This window comes from Echinops telfairi, unplaced genomic scaffold, assembly GCF_000313985.2.
Source record: "Echinops telfairi isolate 266 unplaced genomic scaffold, ASM31398v2 ScPeMD7_443;HRSCAF=831, whole genome shotgun sequence".
NCBI lineage: Eukaryota > Metazoa > Chordata > Mammalia > Afrosoricida > Tenrecidae > Echinops > Echinops telfairi.
The window spans coordinates 25843261-25861773 of NW_022104341.1; the positions used below are offsets into that span (position 1 = coordinate 25843261).

At 39.5% G+C, this 18513-nt stretch overlaps 2 protein-coding genes across 6 annotated transcripts in view; one reads left to right on the plus strand and one right to left on the minus strand.

Annotated features, from left to right (window-relative positions):
- Window positions 1–17525, minus strand: part of CCDC18 (coiled-coil domain containing 18) — a 107222-nt gene extending 89697 nt beyond the window's left edge. For 3 of the 4 annotated variants that reach the window (XM_045292023.1, XM_045292026.1, XM_045292025.1), the window contains exons 1-7: window positions 17448–17525; window positions 16532–16708; window positions 15109–15395; window positions 14490–14664; window positions 10432–10593; window positions 4940–5046; window positions 1584–1712 (exon numbers count right to left, since the gene is read on the minus strand). In XM_045292023.1, the coding sequence (XP_045147958.1) occupies window positions 1584–1712; window positions 4940–5046; window positions 10432–10593; window positions 14490–14664; window positions 15109–15242 (707 nt within the window). In that variant the 5' untranslated portion in view covers window positions 15243–15395; window positions 16532–16708; window positions 17448–17525. Of the gene's footprint in view, window positions 1–1583; window positions 1713–4939; window positions 5047–10431; window positions 10594–14489; window positions 14665–15108; window positions 15396–16531; window positions 16709–17016; window positions 17099–17447 lie in introns of those variants that run through there. The other variant, XM_045292024.1, reaches the window with a different exon arrangement.
- A 307-nt stretch (window positions 17526–17832) lies between these two features.
- The window catches only part of TMED5 (transmembrane p24 trafficking protein 5), a 14489-nt gene continuing 13808 nt past the window's right edge, over window positions 17833–18513 (plus strand). Inside the window, exon 1 of one of the 2 annotated variants that reach the window (XM_004699257.2) lies at window positions 17833–18256. In XM_004699257.2, the coding sequence (XP_004699314.1) occupies window positions 18068–18256 (189 nt within the window). In that variant the 5' untranslated portion in view covers window positions 17833–18067. The remainder of the gene's footprint in view (window positions 18257–18513) is intronic. The other variant, XM_004699256.2, reaches the window with a different exon arrangement.

An 18513-nucleotide genomic window follows, 5' to 3' on the forward strand; every position in this document is an offset into this window, starting at 1 on the left:
AATCCAAAGCCCATCTGTAGGCAACTGGACAACCCCTTACAGAAGGGTCGTGGAGAAGAAATGAACCAGTCAGGGTGCCGTGAAGCAATGATGAAACATACAACTTTCATCCAGTTCTTTAATGCTTCCTCCCCCCAGCTATCATCATCCCAATTCTATCTTATAAATCTGGCTAGACCAGAGGATGTACACTGGTATAGATAGGAACTAGAAACACAGGGAATCTAGGACAGATGAACCCCTCAGGACCAGTGGTGTGAGTAGCAATACCAGGAAGGTGGAAGGAACATGGGGTAGAAAGCAGGAACAGATCACAAGGATCTCCATATAAGCCCCTCCCCTGGGGGACGGACAACGGAAAAGTGGGTGAAGGGAGACGTCAGTGTAAGACATGACAAAATAATAATTTATAAATTATCAAGGGACCATGAGGGAGGGAGAGGAGGGGAGGCAGGGGAAAAAATGAGTTGATACCAAGAGCTCAAGTAGAAAGAAAATGCTTTGAGAATGATGGTGGCAACAATTGTACAAATGTGCTTGACACAATGGATGTATGTATGAACTCCCAATAAAATGATTTTTTTAAAAAGGCTTGTAGACAGATTTAGAGATGACTGAGATTTAAATAAACAGTAAACAAATATTTATTCAACTTAAAAAACTTTTTAAAAGTCTTTTATGTTTATAGCATAGTATAAGTCTTTCAAAAATATTTTTGTTGTCAAAGAACACAGAATATTTTACCCGTGTAAAGGCTGCTTGAAGTGTATTATTATATGTTATACTATCTCATTAATTTGAACTGAAAAATATTAAACCTTGATAGTTTAATGGTTAATTCACATTTAAAGTTAATAATTGCTTGGTCAGGCTACTTCAAAAACTTTTTCTTTCAAGATCCACTTTATAGAAAATAGGTTTCTTTGTATTCTTAAATATGTAGTCATAAAGGAAAATTCAACTACTTTCACATTCCTTTTCTTATTACATCTGTGAGGCAAATTTTCTCTTACAGAGTTCACGTAATGTGAGGGGTTTCAAATAGCTCATGGAAACATTCTATTATATTTAATTCCATTTTTCCACAAACTTTTTGAAACCCCTTATATTTTATTTAGTCTTATTAGAAGTATTATTACTGTAAAAGCTTTTTTCTGTATTTCATACTGAATGTTTTAAACTAAAAAAAAAAAAAAAATCACTGCCATCGAGTTGACTCTGGCTCAGAGTGACCCTCATATGACAGAAGAGAACTGCCCCTGTGGGTTCAAAGACGGCGGATATTTATGGGAGTAGAGTGCCTGATCCCTAATCCCGAATAGTGGCTAGTGGATTTGAACAGCTGACCTTGTAGTTAGCGGCCAACATAGCCCACTACGCCACCAAGGCTCCTTGAACATATAAAGCTTCTTGGAATTAACCCCATTTCAGGATGCCAATCAAATAAAATCCACACATAAAAATTTTAAATGGAAAAAAGTTATTTTATTGTGACACTTCTGAAAATGGTCACTTCAAAAATAACTTAAAACAAGTAGTATTTCTGTTTCTCCTTAATAAATATTTTATTTAAAAACACATACCTCTTTCCTTGTTTACTTTGTTCAAGTAAGTCCACCTTCAACTTTATACATTCTTCCTGGAACTTCTGCAAACTCTGTTCCTTTTCAATCACCATTTTTTGGCTCTGTTCTAGTTTATCTTCTGCTTCTCTATAAAAGAAAGAATATTCTTAAAGACTATAAAGGCTCCCCCGGCGTTCGCGAGATGCCCCGTGCCAGCAAATCGTGGGAAATCGGTGGTAGAGACTGAACCGTAGAGGGGAAAATTGCCCACGACTCATCTAGGGCTGGTCTCCATGTACTTAAAATACAATTAAAAGCAAAGTGACCTGTTTCACACACACACAAAAAAACAACTATAAAGATTCATGAGGGAGGAGGGGTAGAAGGGAGGGGGAAAATGAGCAACTGATATTAAGGGCTGAGGTGGAAGGCAAATGTTTTGAGACTGATGAGGGCAGCGAATGTACACATGTGCTTGCCACAATGGATGTATGTATGGATTGTGATGATAATTGTACGAGCCTCAATAAAATAATTTAAAAAAACAAACATACAATTAAAGAGACTCAGAACTCCTGACGGTCTAGTGGGTTTAGTGTTGGGCTAGTAGCCACAAGGTCAGCAGTGCAATCTTATCAGTTATTCTGCAAGAAAAGGAGGAGGCTTTCTGCTCCCACAAAGTCTTACAGCCTCAGAAATTCTAAGGGGCAGTTCTATACACTGCCACAGTGTTGCTATGAGTCAAAGTCGACTCAATGACAGTGAGTGGTTTTGAGTGGGTTAAAGAGATTATTCTAGGTATGCAAAATCAGTCAATGAGTTAAGGGAACCAGGTATAGTGGTAAAAGACAGAGGAAAGGTATCATATTCATCACTTGTTAACTAGAAGTTTTTATATGGGATAAGAGAGTACTACTTCCATGAAATGATAAATGTACCTGAAGCACCATCACTTTCTTGGTCAGGTACCAGAAAAAATGCTATGCAGTTTAGGAACTGGGTCTTATTGCCATCAAGTCAATGCGCCTTCATAGAGACCGTATGGGGCGTGTAAGAATTGCCTCTGTGAGTTTCTGAAACTTTAACTGTTTATCGGAGTAGAAAGCCCTGTCATTCTCCTTCAGAGCAGCTGGTGGTTTTGAACTGCCCAACAAGTAAGGGCTCCTTCAGAAATTAGATAAGGCTATTACCATCACTAGATCCTACAGCTATTCTGACAGGTCCACTCTAGGAGATAAAGCAAAACCAAATAAAAGTGATGAAAAATAAGGCATAATATTCTTTATATGCTGATAATATCACTATCTGCTGGAGAACCCAAGAAACTAAAAAGAAAAATAACAACTAATAAAAGAGTGACAACTAGCCCAATTAAAAAATAACTATGTTATATACAAGTTAAGAACAGAAAGGGGGGAAATTCACAACTGAAAATATGAAATCTCTAAGAAGCTTAAAATACAATATGCATTACAAAGAAACTTAAAATGGATGGACAGGAAGCACAACTTTTGTGTGACTCAGAATCACACTTGTTAAAGTATAGACTACTGGGCCTCATTCCTCAGGTTTTCTGTTTCAATAAGTCTGAGATAGGATAAGAAAATGTGTATTTTTAAAAGTTGATGCTGAATTTAAAAAACAACAACTTGATGCTGATGCTGCTGGTCTTTTGAGAATCGCTCACAGAGTATTATGCTACTTAGTATGTCTATACTTTCCATTTTAAGCAGAGGGGAGATTAAATTATAAAGCAGCTGATTCCTTAAATTTTTTCTTAAATGGCTCTATAAGCTCTGAAAATATATTGTTATGTAGAGACAAGAAAATTAACTAATTAAAAAATCATTTTAAAGTACAATATCCATTTTATTTCCAGTTAGCCTTTCTTCAGTCTTTAAGGACTCAAATTTTTACATGGGCTTTGATGAACGTCATTGGGTAACACAGGATGGGGGCATTCTGTCCTTATGGGCTTCATGAAATTGGTTCCTGACCACCTTACTGTGAATAACACAACACACAATTAATGAAGTTCCAGGTACAGTTTGGTTAATACGTATGCATGGAAGACATTCACTTTGGATCCGTCTCTGGCAGCTGCAAGCTCCCAATAACAAACAAATGTATTACTGGACTTGTCTCTGGATATGCAGTAGGCACAGTTTGTGTAAGATAAAGGCTACTCATGTGCACAGTTCTTTTTGGCACGGCCACTGTTCTTCCTTTCCTTTGCCATGTTGGAAGTAAAGACTCAAGAGAGACTAATTTAATGAAAGCATATAAGAACTTCAGTGTAGATTCAGCCTTTTGCAACCCCATATAATGCATATAACCTGCAGGCAAAAGGAGTAATGATGGATCAAAAACAGCACTTTACATAAATTTGAATCAACAAGTTCTTAAACTACTGAGTCACTGTAGATTACTGAGGTAAGATGAAGGCAAGATTTGTCAAGATATACCTTAAAAGTAGAAGTGGGAAATAAAAATGCATAGAAAATATTCTACATTTTAGTTTTGTGATTAGCATCTAGGGTGTTAGATACTTTCAATTAGCCATCTAAGAAATAATTACTGGTCTATACTCATCAGGAGGAAAAGAGAATGGAAGAAACTACAAACTCAAACAAAAAATTAATCCATAGGATTACCAGCCCACATGAATCATAGCCTTTTCCTGCCTGAGACCAGAAGAACTAGATGGTGCCAGTACCACAAACTACCCTTCTGACTAGGGATACACAGAAGGTCCAAGACAGAATGAGCAAAAAACGGGCCACAACATTCAAACTTCCAAAAAAGGCCCAATTTATGGAACTGAGAGACCAAAGGGGTATCCCTAAGACTACGGTCTTTTGAACTTGGAACTGGAGTTATTTCTGGAGATAGCCTTTCAGCCACATAATGAGACTGGCTTATAAAATAAACTACCACCGTGAATAAGGTGCTCCCTTAAGTAATCAAGTATATGAGACCAAATAGTCAACATTTACCCAAAATACAAAGATAACGGGAAAAAGAAGAGAAGCTAGATTGATGGAAAGGAGCAGAGCCGAAGTGAGAATGCTGACATAATGTAAAAATTGTAACAATGTCCTGGAACAATTTGTATAAAACACTTAAATGGAAAAAACCCTGCTAATGTAATGGGTTTCCCATTGGGCTGCTACCCACAAGGTCAGCAGTTTGAAACCACCAGCTGCTCTGTGGGAGAAAGATGAGGCTTTCAGTTCTAACTCTGTCCTACAGGGTTGCATTGACTCAATCGCAGTGAGTTTTGTTTTGTTTTTGTTAAATGGGAGCTTAACTGCGTAAACTTGCACCTAAAATACAATTATTCTTTTTTTTTTAAGTTATAAAAGGTTATTTACCTCAAAACTTTATCTTGTGCTGAAACCTCTGCTTCCAAATTGATTATCTGTTCTTCTAAGATTGGGACACTGGCTGCTTGATGTTGAGCAGACTCAAGTATAGAAACCTAAAATTAAAAAAAAAACAACAAAAACCTATTTCAGAAAATAAATCCGTCTTCTTAGACCATAAGTTTCTTTTACTGTCAAATGAAGAGGACTGCCCAAGGAGTGGCAAATGTACAGTTCATCCTGACTACTCTCAACAAACATTTACATCAGCTTAGATAACAGCGGAGGGCAGCGGTGAGGGCGAGGATGGAAATCCAGAGACAGTTCAAAGTCTCTGTAAATCGGGTTACCCTTCCTTATTTCACTCCCAAAATACCAGTAGCCAGGTGCCTACCTACCAGGAAAAAGCCTTTATCTAGAGTAATTCTCAACCTTCCTATTCCCGCGACCCTTTAATACAGTTCCTCATGTTGTGGTGACCCCCAAACATAAAATTATTTTCATTACTTCATAACTGCAATTTTGCTAACTGTTATGAATCATAATGTAAATATCTGATATGCAAGATGTATTTTCATTGTTACAAATTGAACATAATTAAAGCATAGTGATTAATCATAAAAACAATATATAATTATATATTGTGAAATATGTATTTCTAATTACAAATAAATGAAATTTTGTCTTGAAGCATGGGTAACAGTCTTCATGCTGGGTACTCGTATGTGGGCATATCTGCATGTAGGCGCACCCACCTGGAGGCAGAGGAGCGATGTCTCAGTTCCTGAGACCATCGGAAATGTGTTTTCTGATGTGAAAAGGTCATTTGACCCCCAAAGGGGTTGTGACCCACAGGTTGAGAACCACTGATCTAGAGAAATAAGATAGGGAGGATTGAGATTCTAGAACACTAAACAGAATGACAGGCAAAAATGAAGTGGCTTTATAAACAGGAGGAATAGTACAAAAGAGTCCCAAGTTAAGTTTGCTACTCCATTTCATTCAGGGCTAGCGAGAGGTAGGAGAGCAAACGATTCTATGCTGGAGAAAATCAACAGCTGCAGAGAAAGAAGTGTCACATGATATAGACTAGGAAAAGGGCTGGTTTCTCTCTACCAAAGACCTATCTCCTCACATCACACCAAAATGAAGTACCCTATACAACCAATTTCATCACTGCACACAGAGTGGCCCAACAATGTTTAAGCAACTTTCCCTTAAAATATAAATAGCCCAACCCCTCATCTTAAGAAGGCATCTAACATGAAGGTTAGAAACCAAAGCAAAGCAAAGATTAACAAGTAAACATACCCACACTCATTAAATCTTTAGAAATGAGAAGGTACTGGACATCTAGCTATCATTAAATACAAAGCAAAGAGCAAAAACTTTGCAAAACAAATGAACAAATAAGAAATAAATAAAAAAAATCAATAGATGTGTTGAACATAGAGCTGAAGAAGCCCTCTAAAAAGTACCCTCCGAAGACAAAAATCTCAATGCCCATCCAGTCCCCTGTAAGACCGAGACGTGTCCCCGAGTTTCTGAGACTGTAAATCTTTACTGGAGTAAAAAGCCTCATCTTTTTCCCACAGAGCAGCTGGTAGTTTTGAATTGCTGATCTTGTAGTTAGAATGCCAAGTTGTAGCACAGGACTCCATTAACCAAACGACAAGGAGATGGAAAACAGAGAGAACTGAACAAATTTAGAGGATAAACTCAGGTGGTCCAATCTTCACTAATAGAAAACCCAAAAGTAAGAAAACCATCCTGTGTGTGTGTGTTTTTAATCATTTTATTGGGGGCTCGTATAATTCTTATCACAATCCATACATGCATCCATTGTGTCCAGCACATATGTACATTTTGTTTTGTTTTTTAATGTGTAAGAACACTCTCCAGGGCTAGAGGGCAGCCTTAAAGGGTTAGCACCATAAATAATGTACTATTTAAAGGCATATCATGATGAAATTTGAAAACACCATAGATGAAACCCTAAAAACTACCTGATGTGAAATAAAAAGCAGATTATATGCTAAAGCAAAGCAGTCACAACACCACCAGAATTTTCAGAGCAGCACAAGAGGCTAAACAAGAAAGCTATGCCTTCAAATTTCTGTGATAAAATACATTTCAACCTAGAATTCACTCAGGTGCAAGGAGACATTAAGACATTTACAGAGAAGCAAAGAGGCTCCTCAGACATGTGCTCCAATTAGAAAAGGAGAAAACCCAGAAAGAAGACGTCGGATCCAGGAAACAGAAGATCCCATCTCGAAGACAGCAATGAATGAGCAGTCCCGGATGGGAGCTAGAGGCAGACCTACAGGCAACAAGCTCAGAAAAACTGGATGCCAGGTTCCAGAAGCGCAACCAAAACACTGCCAAAAATTAAGTTCTGACTACACTAATTAACACAACAGAGGATTTCAGCCAAAGACTTCCATAAGGGCGCATGTGCAACATAAAAGCTAATACATGAAGTAAAATATAAATGTCTGGGTAGAAAGTGACCAAAATGTTGTTAGTTGACAAGCATTAATTAAACTCCTTGATCTTCACTGACTTGAAATAATAAAGCAACTATGACTTCAAAAAGATAGCTCCTCAGTAGAAAGCAAATGTTTTTAGAATGATGAAGGCAACAAATGTACAAATGTGCTTGACACAATGGATGGATGTATGGATTGTGATAAGAGTTGTACGAGCCCTCAATAAAATGATTAAAAATAATAATAATTAAAAAAATAAAAAGCTAGCTCCTCTATAGTTGATGAGAAAATAAAGGAGAGGTTTCAAAAGTTTTGGGAGAAATTCCATTTTCTTCATAAATTGTTTAAGTCCTCCCCCCCTTATATAATAACTACAGAGAAGCAAAAGCATATCTCAAGCGAATCTAAAAGGCAAACAATTTATCCTAAAAAGTTAAACTTCATGAGAAACAATGAAAAACAAAATATTTTCCCTCGGAATAATAAAAATAATAGATACAACTAAGGGTAGATAAAGCACAGGAAATACCTGGAAGAATCTATCATAAAAATAACCCAAACACCCAAAGTTGTACATTTGTTACAGTGATTTCTTCTCCTTTGTCTGGAATCATCCCCAAAAGCACTTTGTTTTGTATGAAAAATAGAAAAGGAAAATACAGCTCTCTGAACAATTCTACTAGTTAAAACAAAGCATGCAAAGCTTCACTTTAGAATTTCCAATTTCAGAATTGTCCATGAGTGTAGGGTATACACAGTCATCTTTATACGTGTCACATGTATGAGGGGGTTTCATAAAGTTTGTGGAGAAATCCATTATCTTTTTCATTTTTCTATGAACTGCTTGACGGTCCCCCTTTATATATTTCCATATACAACTACACAAACACAGTGTATATTTATGTGCATATTCTATAAAAACATATGCATGTTTTATAAAAAGCAAAACTAGATTATGTGTATAAACATAAAAAACATTTCTCTACCACTAAGTGTATTAGGTAACAGTTTTTGAATACTAAATGCAGATACAGTTCAAAGTACCTTTATATATATATATCATTTAAAATCAGAATTGCATAAAGATCAAATAACTTTGCATCGTAATACTGACATATTTACCTCATTTGAAATAGATTTGGAGCAACTTATTATATGGATATAGCATAGTTTACCATTACTCTATTAATAGACATTTTGGCTCTTTCCTACTTTTTTTGTATAGCACTAATTTTTTTTTTAATCAATTTATTGGGGCTCATACAATTCATCACAATACATAGATCAATTGTATAAAACACATCTATACATTTGTTGCCCTCATTATTCCCAAAATTCGCTTGCCTCTTGGGTTCCCGGAATCAGCTCACTTTCCTTTTTTTCCCCCTCCCTTTCCCTTCCTCCTCCCCTCTCCCCCATGCACCCTTAATAATTTATAAATTATTATTGTATCTTATATTACACTGTCCGGCGTCTCCCTTCACCCACCCCTCTGCTGCCCATCCCCCAGAGAGTAGGTTATATGTAGCTCCCTGTGATCCATTCCCCCTTTCTTCATCCCCTTTCCCTCCTGATATCGCCACTGTCACCCCTGGTCCTGAGAGGTTCATCTGTTCTAGATTCCCTGCGTTTCCAATTCCCATCTGTACCGCTGTGCATCATCTGGTCTAACCAGGTCTGCAAGGCAATATTGGGGTCCTGGTAGTTGGGGGGAGGAAGCATTTAAGAACCAGAGGAAGGTTGTGGGTTTCGTTATTGCTATACTGTACCCTAAGTGACTCATCTCCCCACTACCCCTCTGGAGGTATGTCCAATTGTCTAGAGATGGGCTTTGGGTCTCCATCACGCGCCACCCTCATTGATGAGGATATGATTCCCCCTCCCCACCTCTGGTGTTTAAAGCCTGGTCCCTTTGGCCCTTCATGATCACACATGTTGGTGTGCTGCTTCCATGTGGGCTTTGTTGCTTCTAGGCTAGATGGCAGCTTGTTTACTTTCAAGCCTTTAAATCCCCAGACGCTATAGGTCTCAATAGCCGGGCACCATCAGCCTTTTTCACCACACTTACTTATGCACACATTCGTCTTCAGCGTTTTGTATAGCACTAATTTACAGCAAATAGGAAACCACTTAAATAGGTAAATTAACTAAATTATAATATAATTAACTAAGGAAATGTTATTCTACCATAAGAAAAAAAATAACCACATCAAAAATGTCAAGTGGGGAGAGAGGGGAAAAAAGAAGAGCTGATACCAAAGGCTCAATACAAATTAGATGTCTAGAAAAGAATGATGCCACAATATGTATAAATATGCCTGATATAATTGATGCATGGGTTGTTACATAAGAGTTGTAAGAGCCCCCAATAAAACGATCTTTTAACAAAAAATAAAATAAAGTGAAGTAAAAGCCTAAGGAAAAAACAAAGTTATCCAGTTTGAAAGTGATATATTTTTTAAATGATTTGCTATCTCTACCTTCTAATGTTTATGTCTCAACAACAAAATGTTATTTTTTAGTAAGTTATACTTGTTCTGCATGGGAAATAAAACTGCACAACAGGTAACTTTAAGATTATCAAACACTCTGATGCATCCAGATGCCCAGACTGGACAAGCCAGTGGTCATCAAGGCAATTCGGACTCAGAGCTCCCCTACAGGACACAGCAGGACTGTCCCGCAGGTGTCTGAGACTTAATGATTATGGAAGCAGACTGTCACTTATTTCTCCTGGAAAGCAGCTGGTGAGTTGGAACTGCCAACCTTTTGGTGAGTAGCTAGGTGGACACTTTAACCCTGTGCCAACAGGTCTACTCAAAACCGTGCATGTCCTCCTAAATCATTTTCAGAAAAGAATTCACATATGATTCTGATTCCACGTGTTAACACTAAATTGTCATTAAAAATTGCTATAAGAACACATTAAAGTAATATAAGGAATATTTTCCCAATTATAAATCTATAAATGATTAATTACATTGACAGTCATCACTTGTAGATACTTACTTTTGCTTTTGACTGTGTTAATTCAAAGTGGATAGATTCTATTTTGGTCATTAAAGAATGATTCTGTGAGACCAAACAAGCATTCTGTTGTCTAAGTTTATTAAGTTTCTCTCGAAGGTTCTTAATTTCCTGATCCATAGGGGTAGGAGATACAAAAGATACCTAAAAAATGAAGAACAATCTATTTTGGATTACTTAAGCACTGCATATAGTTAATGAAAAGTTACTACAAATTCAGATAACGAAGTTAAAGATACATAAGGAGGGTTAGCAGGAATGCCAGGCAGGAAGTACTCTGTATTCTGCGGAAGATGGTGTCCTTAAGAACACCTTGGGAACAGTGGCCCACTTTTGGCATTACCTTGTGAAGTGAAACATGCTGCGATCCAGCAATATCAAGACTGCATATAAAGCTGCTAGAAAATTTTACTTTGGCACTAACAGATACACACATAACGACATTGTCCATTGTTGTCAGCTACCAAGTTGACCCCACTTCACATGTTACCTTAGTAGAACAGTTTCGTAGGGCTTTCTTTGCTGTAATCTTTATGGAAACCTTTACTTCCATTTGCTGTCCCATATGTATAGTGACATGAGACAGTAAATGGAAAGAACTCAATGTTCACCAACAATAAAATGACAACATTTATTTTAAACTCTATAAATTTTACTATATTCTTTTGTATATATTTTTTATTATACTTTCAATGAGAGTTGTGTGTTTTAAAACATTTGTTTACATTGATTTTACTATCTTTAAATCCTCCAATTAGCCAGGTCTCGGAGGTCAGAAGGGCAAATTTTTATTTTTAAAAGATTATGATGTATATATGAAATCGGGCCTGTGTGCACATGTAAGGGCAGGTAGGATGACAAATATCATAAAGGAGAGAGTGGAAAGGGAGATAAAATGGCTGAGAAGGGACGGAGTTTTATTAAATACAATGGCACAGGCTTATAAGGAAGAAAGATACACGTAAAAATTTTCAGACAAAAAGTTCTAATTGACAAAAGTTCCCCCAAAAAACTAACCAAACTCACTGCCCGCTACTCACTTCCAACTTACAGCAACCCTCGAAGACCGAGAACTGCCTGCTCAATGTCCGAGACCGCAGCTCTGTGGGACAGAGGCCTCACCTTTCTCCCATTGACTTTCTGGTTAGCAGGTCAATCCGTAACCCATAAATGGATGTAATGAAATGTGCCGTATTATCATGAGATAACATTTAGTAAAGAACTACCTTTTCATATACAGAATGTGGGGCTAAAAATCAGAGAGATTATAATTTGCTTGACAAAACATCAACTGTAAAAAGTAAATGAATACAGAAACTTAAAATACAGTTAATACATTAAACTTTAAGACAAACTTACTGCCATTAAGTCAATTCTGACTCATAGATACCTAATAGAGCAGAGTTAAATGGCTTATGGGTTTCCAAGACTAACTGCAGCAGGGAGTACAAAGCCTGGGAGTAGAAAGCCTAGTCTTTTCTCCCACTGAGCTCTTAGCATATGCCACCAGGGCTCCTAATAATACACCAAAGTAACCACTCTGTTAGAAAGTAACAAGCAATAATTATAAGCGGTGCGCAGGTGAAAACTTCTCCACTCCCAAGTGCTTTTCTGTCATATTTGTAGGAAAGCTCAAAAAGAGGCAGTTGGTTATTTGTCCTTTATTTAGTGGAAGAAGAGGGGCACTGGTGGTACAGTAGCTACACCTCAGGTGTAACAACTACAATCCGCAGTTGGCAGTTCAAAACTACCAGGCGTTCCATGGAAGAAAGACAGGGCTTTCTACTCCTGTAAAGAGCTAGTCTTGGAAACCCATGGGGTAGTGAGGTAGTTGAACTTGGACTATAGGGGTCACATGGGTGAGAACTGACTAGATGCTGCTGTGTTGGGGGTTTTTTTCTTTTCGTTTCAGTCCAAAAAAAAAAAAGGCGCTCTGGTGGTATAGTGGATTAAGCATTGGCTGCTAGGCAAAAGAAGAGTGTTTTGACCCCATACGCTGCTACAGACAGTCAATCTCCATTATGATTTATAGGGTCTTAAATCCTATCAGTCAGTTCTGCTCAGACCTATAGGATCGCTGTGAGTTGGTATTGACTTTAAAGCTGTAAGTCTTAGTATAAGAAAAGGCTTGAAGATTTTTCAATTAGTTAAAAGCTGCACATGCGGTAAGTAAAGGTGACTGTGCGGTAAGTAAAGGTGACGGTGATGAAAAAAGCTGTTGGTAATAGGTTAAGACTGGTTCAATTCTTTCAAAGAAAAATAGATAAATATATAATTTTACATATATGAGGGGGGTACTCACCCCCCCAAAAAAGGATTTCTTTTCCCCAAAAGCTATGTTTTAAATTTTTTTACAAAACAACCTTATCACCTTCAAAGTACTCTCCATTACACTTAATATATTTGTCAAATCTGTGAGTCCATTCTTGGAAACAATTTTCAAACTCATCTGTTTGGATGGCTGACAGCACCTCCCTTGTTTTTTTCTTCACCGCTTCCACTTTGTTAATTTGCTGTCCTTTCATGTCTCTCTTCATTCGAGAAAAAAGAAATCACATGGAGTGAGGTCAGGTGAGTACCGTGTGTGGAGCAAAAGAGGCATGCTGTTTTTTGCCAAAAATTGGCGCAGAGATAGCTGAATGAGGAAGTGCATTGTGGTAGTGGCAAAACCAGTCCCTTCTGCTACAAATTGGGCCCTTTTTTGTCACACAATGTTACGGTATCTTTTCAGAACCTCTAAATAGAAAGCTTGATTAACAGTATGACCTAGTGGAACAAACTACAAATGCAATGTCCCCCTCATATAAAAAAACAAAACAAACGCACATCATCTTGATCTTTGATTGCACTTGACGAGCTTTCTTTGGATGTGTCGATAGCGTCTTCCGCTGGCTTGCTGTTTGCTTTGGGGCCCTAAGAATAGCACCATGTCTCCTCACCAGTAACAACCTTGGAAAAAGTCTGGGTCGCTTCAGAGTTGTTCTTTCAAAGCATGGCACGTTTCCACTCCACACTCTTTCCTGGTCAGTCAGAACCCGAGGCACAAATTTCAGAGTAGCCCTTCTCGTTTTCAAATATTCTGTTAGATTTCGCTGATCCACCCTCCAAGATAGTCCAGGTAAGTTCCCCATCTTTTCAGTGGTCCTTCATAGGTCTTCGAGCACAAGTGCACCAATTTTGTCAATATTTCCATCGATTGGAGAAGTTGACAAAAGTCCAGGACAAGGTTTGTTATCAATCAACAGTGCACCTTATTTGAAATGAGAAAACCACTCATACACTTGAGTATTTCCCATAGCACCGTCCCTGTAAGCAGTGCTCAACACCACAATAGTTTCTGCAACATTTTTCTGGCCAGGAAACAAAGTTTCAGTCCCATGCAGTTCTCTTAAGTTGGCAGTCACAAAAAACGAGGTTCAAGCAAAACTGCTTTTATGAAAAAGTTCACTGTGACCAGAGAACCTTCCCAGGAGATGCCACTGCGTGTACTAATTCAGACCAAGTTGCTCACCCAGTGGGAAAAATGCGAACTACGAAAGCCCCACCCAGTACTTTTTTCCGTTTTTTTTTTTTTTTTTGGGGGGGGGGTAACCCCTCATATATATCACTCCCTTCGCTGCCATCAAGTCCATCAAGTCGACTTCAACGCATCGAGGCCCTACAGGGCAGAGTAGAACTGCCCATGTGAGCTTCTGAGACGCTCTCTACAGGAGTACAAACCATCTTTATCCCAGAGAATGGGCTAATGTTTTTGAACCACTAACTTTTCGGTTAGCAGGCCAATGAGCAAACACTATGTTATCAGGGTTCACACACACACACACACACACACACAAAATGTACACATATACAAAATTGTGTGTGAGTGCATATTAAATTAAAGGGCAATAATAAGCTGCCCCTAAGTGAGACAATCATTTATTCATAATCCTGGGAAATATTGATTGCATTTAAACTCAACAAGTCTTCAACACCACAGTAGAACTGGAAGAGGTATTTAAAGAAAATATTTTAAGTAGATAGGACTAAAAATCAATAACCTTATCTCTTGGCTTTTTATGACATTCAGTATTGCCACCAGGTAGTTTACAAGTTTTTTTGTATGGTAAATAATTCAAAGGTCCAGAGTGGCCAGGTTGAGCAAGATCTTCTAAAATGAGCCTTTCAAATCTTGAGGGATTACAGGTGTAATCAGAATTTTCACTTGTACTAACACTAGGGGGGAAAAAAGAAAAAACTTATTTAGTTTTCAGTAATTTAAGTATCCACTATAAATTTTTATACAGTAAATGGGAAAAAGAATAGCACCTGAAATACTAGAGTCATTTAGATATAGCTATGAACTTAATGGTTCCAATAATTTTTTAATAAACCAGTTTAAACACATAAATTTACAGTCTCCACACTGGGATTAAATAATGATTTTCTTGAAAAGTCATAATATTGTAAGATTAACTATGCTCAAAACATTTTGTACTGAAATGTAATGTTAAAGGTATTTACTTAACATATAAATGCTTCTCTAATATTCCTATTTTGCCCTAAACTGACATATTTAATGTTAAAAAAATTAACTGTTTTAAAGGCATAATGTGAGATGTAATGAAATTCATACATTTTACATTCATAAATTAAAGGTTTTTGGTTTTACTTACTTACCTAGATAACTCTTCCCCTAAATTCTGCAAACTCCATTCTGTTATCTTCAGTTCATGTCTTAAGGAAGCAACATTTGCAAGCAAACTTTCTTCTTCATTGTCTTTATTACAGTAGTATGATGAATTAGATTCCATTTCTCAAAAAAAAATCTTTTATCTTCCCTGAAGGATTCTGTAGTGTCATTCAAAACACTTTCACACGAATTAAATTTAACTCATTATTTTTCTATTTCAAGTGTGTGAAATCTTCATGATGGTATAAAATAAACAAAAAACTCAATATATTCTCTGAAATGCACAAACATAACACAAAGTTCTAAATACAAATTCTTTGGATTAAGTTCGTATTATTTTTACCAAGTTTAGTCTTATTTACTTACTGTTTTTGTTAGGTGCCATGGAGTTGATTTTTAACTTGTAGTGACCCCATGTAACAGAGCAGAACTACGTCTCACAAGCTGCAATGTTTACAGATTGCCAAATAAAGAAGGTTAAAAAAGCCCCAAACACCAAACTCACTGCCATTGAGTTGATTCTGACTCATCTCAACCCAATATACCACCAACCTCTTGGTTAGCAGCCAAATGCTTACATGGTTGTGCCACCAGGGTCTCTGATTCATTTACTGAACATAATACATTCCATAAACTATTTCTTATCCTATCTTAAAGATGAAGAAACTAAGAGTCTGACAAGCTAAAGCACTTCCTCAAAGTGACACAAACGGTGAAACCAGGACTTAAGTCTCTGGATCCATAGACCTTTTCATTGCGTCACCAAACTTCCCCTATACTACACATCAGTTTCAACACAGAGTATTTGAACTTTCATAATCAGGTCACAATTACTGGACATCTGATAAAATGCTAACATTACACCCCCCCCAAAAAAATCACTATTTTTTTCGGAAGAAACTTATTGTCAAATAAAGGTTATACCTATCTGCCATTCATAACAGCTATAAAAATTTTAAAACATTCATTTGTTGCAATTAGAGGTCCAAATGACATTTGGCAATACAGTCAGAAAAGTTTTGGCTTTTTTTTTTTCAATTTATGAGTATAGATAAAGTTGGGAAACTCTACTAAATACTACTTGCACATTCAAAACCTCCAGGTTTTATTTCCATAATTAATTAAAACTAAAGCTTTCTAGTCCTTACTGCTTTAGATATTTCTGGGCAATCTAAAAATGACATTCCTTTCAGATCTCATTTACCTTTGTCATGAAGCATCTTTCATTGCCATTCTTAGCATCCTGACTCGAGTTCTAGATGGTTAGGAGTCTTTGGGAGTCTTATCTGGACCATAAGACACGTACATTTGTTGAAGGAATAAAGGTTTACAAAACTACCCTTCCTGAGAGATGTATTCCCCACTCAGAATTTCGCAGCTGTGAAAGAAGGTTAGAAAGCAAACTCTCACCTTCTTCAGACTGTGGCACGAAATTCAATGAGATGTTAGACTGATCTGAATGGGCAGATCTATCCTTTCTTCCCTTTTGCTCCCACAAATTTGATTCCGCTTTAAGAATTCTCTGCCAGACAGAAGGTCATGAATCAGGTCCCCATCCTGCTTGCTTTCTTTCACATTGCCAGTTCCCTGTAGGATGTTGAAAGGGAAAAAGAGGAAATTTGGACCAGTTCTAAAATGCCATTTGGCATTGTTTCCACCTAAAGCAAACGTCCTTTCTAACCACTTGCATGTAACTTACTGTGAAAAGTCCTCTAACTCGTCTCAAGCAGCAATATCCCTATCTAACTCTTGCTACTTACGTTTCTGGGGTTTTCCCTAATGGGCCATTTATTGACAAAGGATTGCCCTCCATTCGACTTGCAGTAGGTAAAGAAGTCTATCTGGATTGCCTCCGATAGGTGAAAAGGCACATCATGCTATGTATGGGTCCTTACAAGGTCATTTTGTAGCCCAAGAACAAGGTGTTTCTAGGTGTGCTCACGCAAACATCCCATCACACCGCAGTAGTGTCGTGCTCTCTCCCCACTCCACAAATGTAATCGGATGGCTGCAGAATTTTATAACGAGGTCGTCGCTTTGTATGGCATTGTTCTGACTGAAGAACGCTCAGTTTGACAGAGCTCACACTATCTGCATCTAATAAAAGTAAAACGAGAAGCAGCGGCAGGGGGGAAATGAACTCCTCCTCTCCGACTTTCCCGCAACTAAAATGCTCGTCAAGCAGACTCTAACGAGCAGCGTGCTCAGCGTGGGCCGGGCCCAGGCGGGGCGCGGCGGGCGGGCCCCGTCCGCGGCGGCCAGCCGCGAGGAACAGAACAACATTCCAAGGAGGCGGGTTTCCACCCGCCCAGCGGCCGTCGCTCACCGCCCGAATCCTAGCGGAGGAGAAGGAACTCCCGACAGCTGCGCACTCCGGGCTTCAGGCTCGGCACGTCTCCGGTCCCGGACTTGGAAGCGTCAAACGCACGAAACGGAGAACCAGCGAACGCCCGACGCGCGGGCTTCGAACCGCCGCGGGAACCGTTGAGAACGCGTCTCCCCCGCCTCAGCTCTGCCCTCCCGCCGAATCAGCGTCAGGCAGCCAGAGGCCCAGGGCCTGTCGGGAATGGTAGTCCGCCAGCGCTGTCGAGCCCGGCTCCAAGCACGCTACGAACTACATTTCCCACAACCGCCTCCACGACGCCCAGTGGCGTGGAGAAGCCAGGGAACCTGCGGCCGTCGGGCTGTGAGGTGGGCCGAGCTCACGCCTGCAGGGGCAGAGACCCAGGAGGGTGCGGAAAGGGACTGCTGGCCCCGCCCTCAGTCCCTACCCTTCCGAGCACTGTGTTTTGCCCTCAGAGGAAACCTCTGCCGCCGCCACCTCCAACTTCTGCAGGCTCCAGGTTTCTCTGCCAACCACGAGGAATCCAGGGAGAAAACGCGGAGCGTAGGCGCCCATTACCCACTCCTCCCACGCCCTGTCAGCCTTAAGCCGCCCCGGCAGGAATGGGCGACAAGATCTGGCTGCCCTTCCCGGTGCTCCTCTTGGCCGCGGTGCCATCAGTGCTGCTGCCGGGGACGGCCGGCTTCACCCCCTCCTTAGACAGCGACTTCACCTTTACCCTTCCGGCCGGCCGGAAGGAGTGTTTCTACCAGCCCATGCCCCTGAAGGCCTCGCTGGAGATCGAATACCAAGTAAGTGCCGAGAGGGCCCTAGCCCCGTCCCGTAGCCCAGCCTCTCACCCGCTTGGAAACTTCTGGTGGCCGCCCGGGTGATGGAGCGGCGAGGGCCGCCGGGGAACCAGCCCGTTCCGCGCAGGCGCGCGAGGTGCGGCGCGCGACCGTCCCAGGACCCACAAGTTGAGCGGGGCCTGGAAACGAGCCCCCCGGCCCCTTTCCTCCATTGGAAAGAGGCCGGAACTGGGGAGGTCGGTGGGTTTTCTCTCTCTCCC